This window comes from Miniopterus schreibersii (assembly GCF_964146895.1).
Source record: "Miniopterus schreibersii genome assembly, chromosome: 1".
Taxonomy (NCBI): Eukaryota; Metazoa; Chordata; class Mammalia; order Chiroptera; family Miniopteridae; genus Miniopterus; species Miniopterus schreibersii.
The window spans coordinates 149139006-149152850 of NC_138101.1; the positions used below are offsets into that span (position 1 = coordinate 149139006).

Here is a 13845-nt window from a genome sequence, read left to right on the forward strand (position 1 = left end):
CGCGGCGCCAGGGTGACCACGGACAGGGTCCCCAGGGTAGGGTCTCAGCGTTACCCCAGCAGCCTATAAGAGGAGAAGGGGGGGCTCCCCGACGTCACTGCCAAGCAGAATGACACTTCAAAGTCAAAGGCTGACCCCGCAACCCGCAGGCAATCCACCACCGCGGGATTTGGGGAGGGGGCGGGTCAGCCCTCCAGGAAGCCTCAGCCAGAATCCCGGGGACCCCGCACCCCTCTAGCTCCACCCCCAAGCCCAGCGGCGAAGCGGAACTCACGGGGGGCGCAGATGCTTTCACCGCGGGGAAAGCCCGGCCCCGGCTGAGGTCCAACTTGTAGCAAACCCGCTTACCCTGACTCTACTCCGCTCGCTCCTTCCTAGTCACAACCGAACTCGGAGCCCTGGGGTGACTGAGGAGCAGCTGCCTCCTTCAATCGCCCACGAGAGTCCCCCCTGGTAGGCGGGGCCAGCCGGGGTGGGGCGGGACGTGGGAGCGAAAGTCTCCGCCCTGCTCAAGCTTGGTTGAGAAGTCTGCCCGCAGTTGCAAAAGCAGGACTGTTTCAAAGCGGGCGCCAAAGGTGGCGGGAAACTCCTCCTGGGCGCCCATTGGTGGATTCGCGAGCCAATTACAAAAGAGTTGACTCTGGAAGGGCGGGTTTAACTGTTGCCTAGAGACGCACAAGCGCCCGGCCTCCTGCCTTGGGCTCCGATAACTGGTCCCCGGGCGTCCCTCGCCCCTCCCCCCTCGCCCCTCCCCTCACCTGGGTGCGGTGACTCCTGCCCCCGGCGCTTGTCACTCCGAAGCCCAGGGCACAGAATCCAAACCTTCCCCACCAAACCCTTCCCTTGGAATTTGGCCTTCTGATTCTCCAAGGTGCCTGCCTCCCCATCACCTAAAAAGGCTCAGATGCTTCTTACTTTGTCTTCCTGCTTACTAGGCCCCACTTTGTTTGGATTTGTGGTTTTTTAATTACTAATTAGGTGGCATATTTTCTCACATGTTTATTCACTACTTGAATTTCCTCGAGTGTGAATGTTCTTGTCACTTAGATGTTAACCTGTCCCTTAAGACAGCGCTGCCCAGTTTACAGTAAAGCCCCTTTCATCGTGTTCCTTCCATGGTTAAAAGGGATCCCGTGAACATCAAGGAGCTAGTAGCAGCAGGTTCACAGATCCTTTAGCCCTTTCCCATATACGCAGTAAAATGGTTGTCCAAGGCTCTTCATAATCTGCCCAGTTTTCCTTTGCTACTGTTACAGAACTCCCCACTTGGGGCGTTCTATTCTAGAACTAGATGTAGTTGATTTCTTCTTTGCAATTGGCTACACTTATCTGATTGAGTTTATGTCAAGCTCATCCTGTGCTACATTTTAACATTTAGCAAAATAACATTTAATAAGAACCTTCTAGACCTTGAAACCCTTGTCCTAACACTGACTCAGCATCCCACCCCTGTGATACCTACACTGACCCCTGTAACTCCATCAACTAGCCTAGTAGGTACTTAATCCATAGCAACAGAGTGAAATCACTGGCTGACCTGCCTATGGTTCGCCAGAGTGCCTTTGTTTTGCTCCAGCTATTTCTTTCACTTCTACGGCCCTGCCTTACTTCTCCACCTATTCAGTCTTCAAGATAGATGAGCACCTCGGTGTAGCCTTTCATAACTCACAACTCCCTTCCCTGGCAGAAATATTTCCCACCTCTGTACTCACTGTGCATATCTTATTATAGCTCTTATATCTACTATAATTAGGTGTGTGTCTGTTTTACTCAGTCCAAAGTTAATATCTTGTACTTACTTTGTTTCTTGGACATCCCACATGCTTCATGGCCCCTGGTAGGCACTCAAAATGAATTTGTTGAATGAGTAAATGAATGAGCAAGCAAATAATGAAGGTGTTTTTTGTGTGCCAGAAAAAGCAAATAAAGGTATTCAGGTAAAAGGCAGTTGCTGAAACCTGAACCAAGGTATCTGTTAGTGAGAACTAGGCTTAGGGACTTTTATATATCAATGTAATCCATGAGCAAACTGAGCTGAGCGTCCTATACTAAAGGTTAAGATGGAATGCTATGGCAAGAATGCTAAGTGATCCCTGCCCACAAACAACTGTTTCTTAGAGAGACAAAAGCATAAAAGATGTAAGGAAGAAAAGCACATGAGGAGACAGTGTTTACTATCCCTTACACAGTGCTTTAGAATTCAGGAAGTTCTTTCACAGACACTAGCTCATTTGGTCCTCACAGCACAGTCTTGTAAGGGGCGAGGGCAGGAATCAGTATCCCATTTTACATCAGAAGAAACTGACCAAAAAAATTAAATGGCTTGTCCATGGCTGCACAGCTACTGTGAGACAGAATTTGACCCAACTTATCTCCAAATCCAGAGCTTGTCAGTAACTATAAGTAAGACTTAAGCACATAAGTCACAAAAGATGCAAAAATAAAAAATAAAACAGAGCCCCTTGCCTCCCACTCTGAATTTGAGTGGAATTATGGATATATTTTAATCAAGGCAATTTACTTGACTGCCTATATCCTGTTTAATTCCTGGCTTAGGTGCTTAAATACAGGGCAGGACTTCTACCCTGAAGGTACCTAAACCCTTTTTAAAGTGCAAGATGCTTACATAAAAAGACAACACAAACACATAGTTGACTACATGTCATATGAGTAGAACAGGCAATAACTCTGGGGGAAAGTGAACATCTAATGGAGGCTCTATCAGGGAAGGTTCCTAGAGGAAGAGGGAGAGAGTGAACAGGCAGGTCGACTAGCATGAACGATTGCAAATAGGAAGGCCAGACAAGCAAAAGTGAAGGATTCTTATACTTAGAGGTGAGACTGGAGAAGTAGGCAGACAGAAGGTAGCCAACAGAGGAGCTTGAGGCCTGGAGCACTGAGAAAGGCGTTCTGCAGGGGCAAGGTGTGATGCACATGAGGGATGGACATGTCCAGAAATACACAGACAGACAGAGGTATTCTGGGGTAATAAAGACAAATGTGGGAGAAGAGAGAAAAACCACCAAAGACAGTGAATGCCGGACAGGAGATTGTTTGTGGAATGCTGGCTTAAAGTTTATCCTGTGTTTTTTAAACAGACACACCTGTGAGCTAGGAGGGACGCCACCTCTCCCAGACTTGTTTACATTTCAAGTGTAAATGTCGCACTGTTGATGAGATGTCATCCCTCCCATTAAGAAGCGTTTACAAAGGTGGAGTTAAGTTAATCATTTCTCCTTTTTTTTTTCCTACCTTCTCTTTGGTGTCAGAGCTATCAGGTCGATGCAATGCCATCATTAAATGAGCGCTGTCCTCAAAGGAGCACTGAACTTAAAGAAAGATCCAGGTTCCAGTTCCAGCTCTCCTACCTCCTAGCTTTTGTCCACACAATTTCCTTAACCCCTCTGAGCCTCCAAGTCCCCATCCGAAAACAAGAATGCTATCCGCTTCCCGGGATTGTGGCAAGGACGAGTTAAGATTGTGAAAAGACCTTTTAAAATGTAGAAATACTACTTCAAGATTAATTATTTATATTCTCTCTCTCTCCCCGTAGTCACGGCTGATTGGACTGGCGTACCTGTTGGAGTCCAAGGTAGTCAGGAAAGATCGGGAAGTTATACTTGCCGTAACCCAAATGCTGCAGTGGCCTGAGAGTGGGTGGTAGAGAAATACAAGTGTGAATGTGTTCAGAGGGCAACGGGAGCTAAAGGAATGGGACGAAGGAGAGAGCTTTATGAGGACAAGACAGAGATGTGACGTGCTGGAGGTGGAAAAGGAGTGCTTGAAGGAGCCAAGGGAGATCAGACCATTAGTTGTCATATAGTCAGTCAATAATACTTTGGGAGCAGCTACTTTGTGCCACGCACTGTTGCAGAGGGTCAAAATGCCTGCCCTGGTCAAGCTCCTTCTCACAGATCTGCTCCTGCCCACAGCCACTGTGGCCTCACCATCATCACCTCCCCGCCCCTGAGACCCGGCCGTACCTGACTGGGTCAACATGAGCATCAGGCCCAAGCTGGGCCAGTCACCTTCCCTCCCCAGGTGACTGAAATGAGACCTCGTGAAACTGAGTCAGGTGGTAACCATACAGAAGACAAGCAGACTTTTATTACATTTGACTGTGTTTTATGGGAAATATACTATCAAATTTCCTATCTGGGTCATGCATGTGGCAGAGCCTAGACGAAAGAGCACCTGTCACTCAGAGCCGTGGTCTATATGGTTCCTGCGCTTTGTGAAGCCCGCACTTGAGCTTTTGCTTGGGGTCTGTGATACCTGGACTTTAAAACATCTTTTGACTTGAGCTGGCTTGGGTCACGTAGGGGTTGAATAGTGTCCCCCAAATTTTCATGTTCACCGAGAACCTCAGAATGTGACCTTACCTGGAAACACGGTCTTTGCAAATGTAACTAGTTAAGAGGTTATACTGGGTGAGTATGGACCCTAAATCTAATTACGATTACTAGTATCTCTAAAAGAAGAGGAAAGGACACAGAGAGTCACACGGGGAGAAGACAGCCGTGTAAAGATGGATGCAGAGATTGGAGTTACACCACCACAAGCCAAGGAACACCTTGAAGTTAGAAGAGGCAAGGAAAGATTCTTCAGGACCGTTTTCAGAGGGAGCACGGCCCTTGAAATCATGGTCAACACCTTGATTCCAGACTTCTAGTCTCCAGAGCTGTGAGAGAATCAATTTTTCTTGTTTTAAGCCACCTAGCTTGTGTTACTTTGTTGCAGCAGCCCTAGGAAACTAATACAGGCGGGTTTCCATTTCTTGCAAGCAAGCTTTTCTGACTAAGATGCATTCATGATAACAGGCTACATTTGAAAAGTCTAGACCAACAACTCTCCCATCGTCCACAGTCTACTATTGGAACTCAAGGATCTTCCCGATGGGCCATTAAATGATACAAACAAGCAAGTCATTTTTTTCAGTTCCCATGAAAAAAAAAAATAACTTGCAATTTTATTGGTTTTTATTTTTACATACAACTAAGGTTTATCTATCAGGAATCTACCAAGTAAGATATTAGGGATTACTGATGTTTAGAATTCATAAATTAATATCAGCGCCTTATTCAAGTTTACCAAGGATGGTTGTTCATTATTTCGATGCCCAACATTGCAAAGCTCCTGTCACACAAGCTTGAAGATAATGGAAGTTCCCACTTTGGGGAGAAAGATGTTAATAGTGATAAAATAACTTCTTGGAAAAATTTATAAGGCAGAATTTTGGAATATAAAATCACAAGAGCGAGATCATATTCTTGCATAAGTAAATATGCAATTCCCAGCGTTCCTTTCCAGGTCTTTATCGTCACTGTTATTTTTTGCCTACCAAGCAAAAGGAGTTGGGGGTAATGTGTGTGTGGCGTGGTAGGTCTCTCATCCTCCTAACAGTCTTCCACAGAGCAAACATTTGTAATTTTGATGAAGTGCAATATACCAAGTTTTTTTCTCTCTTTTTGTTTTCTTTTTTTCACCAGTGTTTGTTTTTTTTAATGGATCATGTCAAGTCTAGCCCTATCTCCTGAAGATTTGCCCCTATGTTTTTCTTTCATGAAAGTTTCATCATTTTACATTTCACATTCAAGCCCATAATGCAGCTGAGCTAATGTTTATGTAAAGTGTGAGGTTCATTCTTTTGCCTGCAGATGTCCAATTGCTCCAGCACCATTTGTTGAATAACGACCCCAGCCCCTTTCTTTTGGTCACCGAGACTGGCTGCATACTCCACCATAAGCCATAGCTCCAGAGCAGCAGGCTTTCCACAGGCCGCTGGCCTGCAGCTGCTGTTCCCTCCCCTCCCCGTCACTGGCCCCACACAGCATCCTCCCCTGTGGTTTCCCTCACCCTGCCCACATCTTTGTAGAACAGAGTCCCTTTATTAAAATCTCAAATTACCCACTTTAAGCGAGCCATCTGTTTCCTGTCAGAACCCTGACACATCCCACAAATGACAAATTTTCCAAATCCCAAACATCGGACACATACTGTCAATTGTCACAAAGTAATAATCATTTATTTCATTTTGAAAAGTCATTTACAGGTATTTATAGGCAAACGGATTTCCACTTTAAGACAGGTGAAGATAAGAGTGCGTCATTAAAATAGCATGCAATCTAACATTTCCTTTGCTGTATCTTTTGGTTTTAACTGTGTCTGTGGCATTTGCAAGTGCAATATTTGCTCATCCGACTACGATACCATTACAGTCACATACCCATTACCCAGATGTACTGCTCACATCATGTATCCTCTCTGCATCTGTGTGTATCAGAAACTCTTTCTTGCTACCCAGTTACCGCTCAGCCAGATTGAGACCACAGCCCTTCCCTGTCTCTGATGAAGGTGATTAGATCACCCATACGTTTCTATGATCTATACCTCCTGAACCCCTCCCTTTATGAGGACAGATAAGCAAGAACTAAGGTGTATGCAAAATTGATGAAAAATACATTATTCCCTAGTTGTATAAAAGGAAACAAAGCTGTCTAAGAAATTAACAGCAGAAGAAATAAGGTAAAATCATGAGCCTTTTCATAAAAATATTAGAGTTCAGTATGCTTGATTTCTCATTATTTCTATCCAAAAGAAGTTTCCCATATTTAATTTAAAACTTAGCAAATATATCACAATTACAAACTTTAAGTTGTATCTACATAGCCAACATGAATTGTTAAGACTGTTGTCGAGATAACTCAGAATGAACAAACACCCAGGAGTAATGGCCCCAGCTCTATATGCAAAGGCAAGTAAAGGACTTACGCAGTTTTCTGCTACTCAAAACAGCCAAATCCACTTCTACCATATTTACTTAGATTCTTCCCGAGTTTCAATGTTTTTGACCGAAAGGCTTGGGATGTCCACTCTCCGAACGCTGATCTCAGTTGGGTGATTCATTCTGAGTACAGACACAGACTAAAGGAAAATACTGAAGCTCTCACCTTTACTGTACCAACTAGTTATCAACATGGACCCCTAATAAATGGAAATATTGCTTTTTACATACTGTCAGGGCTGAAATGGACCTCTGAATTCACCTAGCCCAGCTCTCTCATTTTATAGACAAGGAAATGGGAGTCCAGACAGGTTGAGCAACTTGCTCCTGGTCACACTGATGACAGCCAGCCCAGCGCTCGTCCCTACACAATGCTTAATTATACCATTAGTCCACCAGGGCTTCTACACGTGGCAAACTTTTCCAGCTGTTTCACTGACTATGTTTTCTCCCTTCTGCACTGTCTGATCTTGTCTAGAAAAGGTGCTATGGACACATGTAGGTGAGGGACTATCATGAGTCACAGCCAATCAGGAGGCTATCTCCCCATACTTTCAAATAAATTCAGTATATTACATAGTAGTGGAACCAATCTGGATATTAAATATAAAGAACACTGGTTTGTTTGCCATCTTTTAAATCCGTGTACTCATGAGCTTTTTGGGCTGCAGGAAGGAGGAAGGGAGAAATACGAGGAAATCAGAAATGACTGCTAGCTTTGGCCTCTTCAGCTTGTCATGTGCTGCATACAAACAGTCCAAACAGCAAAAACCGAGAAACACTAGGCCAAACAATCTGGACCCCAGTCCTTTAACCAGCAAATGGAACAGGCCAATGAAACAGACTTATGCTTTTGGTGGCTTCTGATTTGATTCTACTGCCATACACACAGTCCAAATTCAGTGTCAAATTTGTTTTAACATTGCAGTGAAAGTGCTTCCACACAGAAAAATACAATAAAGTCAATATCCAACCAGCAAACTGCTTCTTATTTTTGTAATAAGGAAAAACATTTATATATATATTTTTGGCAAATGGTTCTGTAGTTATGGAATATGAAGACACTGGGACCTAAGCTCCCCGATATGAAAATGTCCCCAGATGGCCCAGGTGAAAGGCACACACCACGGCCCCAGCAGTTCATGCAGGTTGTCTTCAGCATGGGATTTCAATTGTGCTTTGAGCTTGTTATCAATGCAATACGGCCTTAAAAAGTGACACCCGTGCATACGTCTAACTTCTTTTCAAATGGACCCATCCTCTTACCCTCTTCTGACTTCCACTTTCTGAAGATCAGCTTTTGTTAGTCCATGGTGGTCTCGGAAAGATGCACTTCATAATTTGGATTCTGTTTTATCTAGAAACTAAGTTTTAGTTATCCTTGTGTCCCAACACAAAAAGGAGTTTCTTGAATTGTCAGTACGATGGTTATTTCCAAATGATCATTTGTTTAAATGCAAAAGTCCTGGAATATTATCTCTTCTCACCGGTTGTTTAAGGCTGACTTCGCTTCCAGAAGAGATGATTGGCAAACTGTTATCCATGTGGTACCTGATAAGGTGGCCGACGTTATCAAATATGTGGTCCTTGGTCCTCACCTTGAAAAAGAAGAACAGAAGTATTTAGGTTAAATGATAATAGTTCTCCTGACAGATGTCAACAATCTGGGGAGGGAAAGAACAAACATATCCCCGAAGGAGATATTTTGCTTAATAAAAAGAAGAAAAGGTATGTTTTAGCACTGTATCCCTTAGTAAACAATTTTTCATTCCCCAATCCCTTTTTAAAGCAACTGTCCCTTCTGGTTAGGAAAATGGTGAGCACTTGTCACTCAATCCAAATTTTCAATCAACTTCTTTGCCATATTACTGTTTCATATATTATGTCATGTCACCATTCCTATAAATGTTTTTCAAATTTTAAAAAATATTTTTTATTGATTTTTTAGAGAGAGAAGACAGGAGAGGGAGAAAGAGAGAGAAACACTGATTTGTTGTTCCACTTATATTCATTGGTTGATTCTTGTACGTGCCCTGACTGGGGATCGGACCTGCAACCCTGGCCTATCAGGACTACAATTTAACCAACTGAGCTACATGGCCAGGGCCTAATGCACTGTTGAACTGGGTTTGCTAGTGTTTTGTTGAGGATTTTTGCATCTATGGCTGTTCAAGAGTATGTTGTTTAATTTCCACATATTTGTAAATATTGCAGTTTTCCTTCTGCCATTAATTTCTAGTTTCATCCCACTGTGATTGCAAAAGATACTTGGTAGGATTTCAATCTTCTTAAATGTATTAATACTTGTTTTGTGACCTAACATATAATCTATCCTAGGATTTGTGACCTAACATGTTAATGTTCCAAGTGTGCTAGACAAGAACGTGTATTCGGCTGCGGTTGGGCCGAGTGTTCTGTGTATGCCCATTAGGCTCATTTGATCTGCAGTGTTGTTCAAGTCCTCTGTCTCCTGGTCAGTCTTCTGTGTGGATGTTCTATCCATTATTGACATCCCCGAGTAGTATTGTTTCGCTATCTATTTCTCCCTACAGTTCTGTCAATGCTTGTGTCATATATTTGGGTGCTCTGATGTTAGGTGCATATATATTGACAATTGTTATACCTTTCTAGTGAATTGATCCTTTTATCATCACATAATGTCATTCTTTGTCTCTTTTGCCAGTTTTCACTTAAAGTCTACTTTGTCTAATATAAATATGGCCACCCATACTCTCTTTTGGTTATCATTTGCATGGAATATCTTTACCTATCTTTTCACTTTCAACCTATGTGTGTCCTTAAATCTAACGTGAGCCCCTTATAGAAATCATATAGTTAGATCTTCTTCGTTATCCATTCAACTGTTCTACATCTTTTGATTGGAGACTTGAAACCATTTACAGTTAGAGTAATTACTGATAAGGACTTACTATTACCATTTTGTTGGTTTTAGTCCAGGATCATTTCTGTCTTCAAACATCTTTTATTGGCTTAATACCATTCTACTGCTCTGTATGCTCCTGTGGCTCCTTCCCTGCACTCCAAATGGCCACCCCTTTTAAGACTTTGCTTTCTTCAAGGCTCACCTTACATGTCAGGCCCTGCAAGAAGCCTTTCTCTGTGTCTCATCCAGCGCACTCCTCTATCCTGAGAAGCACCATAATGCTTTGATTGAACCATTCTTATGTCATTTATCCTTATAATTATTTAAGCACCTATTTTATGAAATTATAAGCACCCTGAGAGCAAGGACTAAGTATGTGATACTGAGCAATAGTCAACTGTGAATCTCTGTACTTCCATGTATTCATTTAATTCACTGAACTGAATTGAGAGGGGGCAGAAAGAGGTTGCCCTCTACTTGATCTTATAGGGTGGCCCCTACTCAAACCCCTCCACTAGCCTCTATTTAGAACTTTCTGCTCCAGCTGGAGGGTTCAAGGAAAAGTGAACCCTTAGCCATAAACACTCTTCAACAATATCAGGTCTGGGAACTATCATTCAGAGCAACCTTAATCACAACATCCTGTAAAGACGATAATGAGAAGTCAGTAATACCTTGCCTTCAGGATCCACCAGGAGAAGATGTTTGGCTTGGCCTCCCTGGAGCCCACTCAGCACATACTGGCCAGGAGATGTTGCACTCTCGCGAACCAAAAAGTCGCCATCCTTCACTAAGAGGCTCTCTGCCGCCTTCCTGCTCAGCTTGCCATGGTAGCAGTCTTCATGCCGCAGCTGCTGCTGAATGTGTGGCAAAGAATGTGAGCTGGCAGGCTGGGCGGTGGCACCTGGCTGGACGGTTTCTGGTGCTTCTGAAGTCAAAATACAAAAAAGAGACATCACCAAGTTACCTACTCATCCACCCATTTATTCAATCATTCATTCGCTAAACAAATATAACTTGATGCCCTACACTATGTGCCGGGCGCTATTTAAATAATGCTGTTTCTGGAACAAATGGGGCTTTTGTTTTCAGAACTTCCAACAGGCTCTAGTTTAACAGTGGATCCAAACATTACCTTTGGCTTCTGTGACCAGGAAAGGCTTGCCCAGGTGCAGGAGTGTTTCTTTCATATGAGAAATGGAGCCCAGCCATGTGGCTCTGTGGTTGAGCATCGACCCACCAACCAAGAGGTCACGGTTCGATTCCAGGTCAGGGCACATGCCTGGATTGTGGGTTCAATCCCCAGTAGGAGGCGTGCAGGAGGCAGCCTATCTAAGTTGATGTTTCTCTCTCATCGATGTTTCTCTCTCTCTATCCCTCTCCCTTCCTCTCTCTGTTTTTAAATTAAAAACACATTTAAAAACAAACAAAAAAACAGATGAGAAATGGGTCTGACTCACAAGAACTGCTTTTACAACTGCGGAAGACGCTCTTTATGTCCCTGGGGATGTCTGTTGAAGAGAAAGAGGCTTATGCTGTATCCGGATTACAGATAACCTCTAAGACTTTCCCAAAGTCTTTGAAAATGTCTACAGTGACTTTGGGTGATGCCAATTTTTTATCATTTAGCATTAAAAAAACAAACAAACAAAAAAACACCCAGGACAAATTATCAATGTGCTTCAGAGATTCTTCTAACCAAAGAAATCACAGTCCCTCCTGGCCTCTGGCTGTTTGGCCTCTAAAGCAAACTCCAACCTCTTGAGCCCACACCAACAGGAAATAGGCTGCAAAAGTTGTGAAGCCCCCAAGAAAGGCACATTCTCCAACATCCACTTTTAATGTACACATGGAGGATAATGGCAGGAACATCCCAGAAGGCACAGCTCCAGCCCATGGATAACAACAGACAAGGAGGTCCTGTCCTAAAGCCTAACCAGAGTCCAAGCAAATCATCTTCTCCTGCCTCCAGCTCCGGGAGCCTGCACTGTCACTGCCCAGCAAGGACTTGGTAATCACTAGAGCCAGCGACCACTGGGCATTTCCGCGCTTCCCTTCTGTAAATGTGAGTTTGTATTATGGTCATCTGATTCCAATTCCACCAGCAATTCTGGCTGTGGAGGAGGGCAGGCAGCTTGGCAAATCATAAGGATCCCCACCCAGACTTGATGGAGGGGACTCACATCACCCAGATGTCTCAGACTTTTAAGCTGGATGCTGTATTTGGATGGGGTATTTGCAATGTCTTCCTTTGGGAGAGGGCTAATACGCCCTATGAGAAGAGAAGAGCTCATGGATATTGGGGTGGCAGGAAGGTAGCAGAGACAGTTGTTCACCACTATCTCTTCTCCCTGTCATTACATGATAGTTCTCGCTGGCTCATGGCCACCCAGCTAGAGTAATGTTTTCAGCCCCGTGGGAGCTAGGTATAGCCCCATGACTAAGTTCCACGAATAGCAGGAAATGATAGCTGCACACCTGAGTCATGTCCTTTAAAAGGATGTGTGTGCACTCCTTTCACCTTTCTCTCCTCCCACTGGTTGAATACAGATGTGATGATGGTGACAGCCAAGCAGCCACCTTGGACCAGAGACTGAAGCCCAGTGTCAAGGACTGACAAAGGTCCTACCAGACCTGAACCACCAATTTTGGGGTTATTAGAAATGAGCTTCAGTCCTTTTCACACTATGGTATTTCTTTGTTATGGCATCTTAGACTGAAACTAATATAAAGGGGTACAAAAATTAGCATCAGTAGTGATGATTCCTCTGCCATGTTTGAGAAGAGTAAACATTGTACCAGAGTTTTCCTGGCAGTGCACCCAGATGAACTGAGGAGCCCCGAAGTCACGCTTGAGAGATATTAGGTCCTTGTCTCATTTTACAGAACTAATCAGTGAGCTCTTGTCTGGATAAAGGAGGCTAAGAATGCCTAAAGAAGCTAGAAAGAAATAGGAGGAAACATTAGAGGAGAAAGGTTAAAAGGTCATTTACGATACTTAACAGAAAAGTATGTACAAAGCTGTCCCTACTCCATCTCCACTAAATTTTCTTAAGTCAACATTACTTATACTTTTGGAGTTGGATTTAAATTTTTGGAGGGAGTAATGATAGGCTGAAGTTAACCTTGAGGGGGTAGCAAGAAGCCCAGGAAGGCCACGGTACATTAAACCCTAATAGGAAATAAAGAGTGAGAGATACTAGAGGCCTAAATTATTAAACTTGCTGCCACCAAGGCAGGGGGAGGGAAAATAGATGAAAAAAGAAGGCTGGAGTCAATGAAAAAACATTTTGATATTACTATTTTGGATATAGCAGGACTGACTTACTTTGCACCAATGGCAGGAATGATGGACTAATTTTACCTTTTCACATTATTAAATTGTTTATGACAAAAGGCAAAGTTTCTTTGCTTAAGTTGGGAACATTTTTAAAAATACGTATGCTTTTATTGATTTTTAGAGAGAGAGGAAGGGAAAGGGGGAGAGAGAGAAATATCGGTGTGAGAGAGAAACACCTATCATCTGGGCCCACAACCTGGGCATATGTCCTGACCAGGAATCAAACCAGTAGCCTTTTGGTGCAGGGAACAATGCCCAACCAATTGAACCACATGGGCCAGGTCTGAGTTATGAACATTTTTAACATTAAAGACTTGATTATAAAGGAATCGCAGCTGAGAATCAAGGAATAGATCAGATCACCTGACTTGGGCCGTATTTCTAATAACATGTTGTTGCTCTGAACAGTCCATGACAGGAAGCTATCAAGTGTATGGTCCTATAAAATTACTTTTTTTTTTTTTTAATATATCTTTATTGATTTCAGAGAGAGGAAAGGAGAGGGAGAGAGATAGAAACATCAATGATCAGAAAGTCATTGATCGAGCCCACAACCCAGGCATGTGACCAGGAATCAAACCCCAATCACCTGGATCCTAGGTCGATGCTCAACCGCTGAGCCATGCCTGGCTGGGCTATAAAATTACTTAAACCTGAGGCCCACAAACCTTTTTTTCAAAAGCTGTCCCTCTAACAAATACTATTCTATCCACACAGGACACTCTCCTAGTTAAGCTCACTGCAGGAATCTGCATTCATTGCATATCTCATTGTCCATGACCCAGATTCCCCTTCAGGGAAGGACCCAGAGCCCCAGGTATCAGCAGCCAGCCTCCA

At 43.4% G+C, this 13845-nt stretch overlaps 1 protein-coding gene across 1 annotated transcript in view; it reads right to left on the minus strand.

Annotated features, from left to right (window-relative positions):
• Nucleotides 1–6004: 6004 nt before the first annotated feature.
• The window catches only part of SHC4 (SHC adaptor protein 4), a gene marked incomplete at its 5' end in the record, with an annotated part of 96492 nt that continues 88651 nt past the window's right edge, over nt 6005–13845 (minus strand). The window contains 2 exon segments of the mRNA XM_081152016.1: nt 6005–8382; nt 10343–10596. Of these exon segments, the coding sequence (XP_081008142.1) occupies nt 8227–8382; nt 10343–10596 (410 nt within the window). The 3' untranslated portion in view covers nt 6005–8226.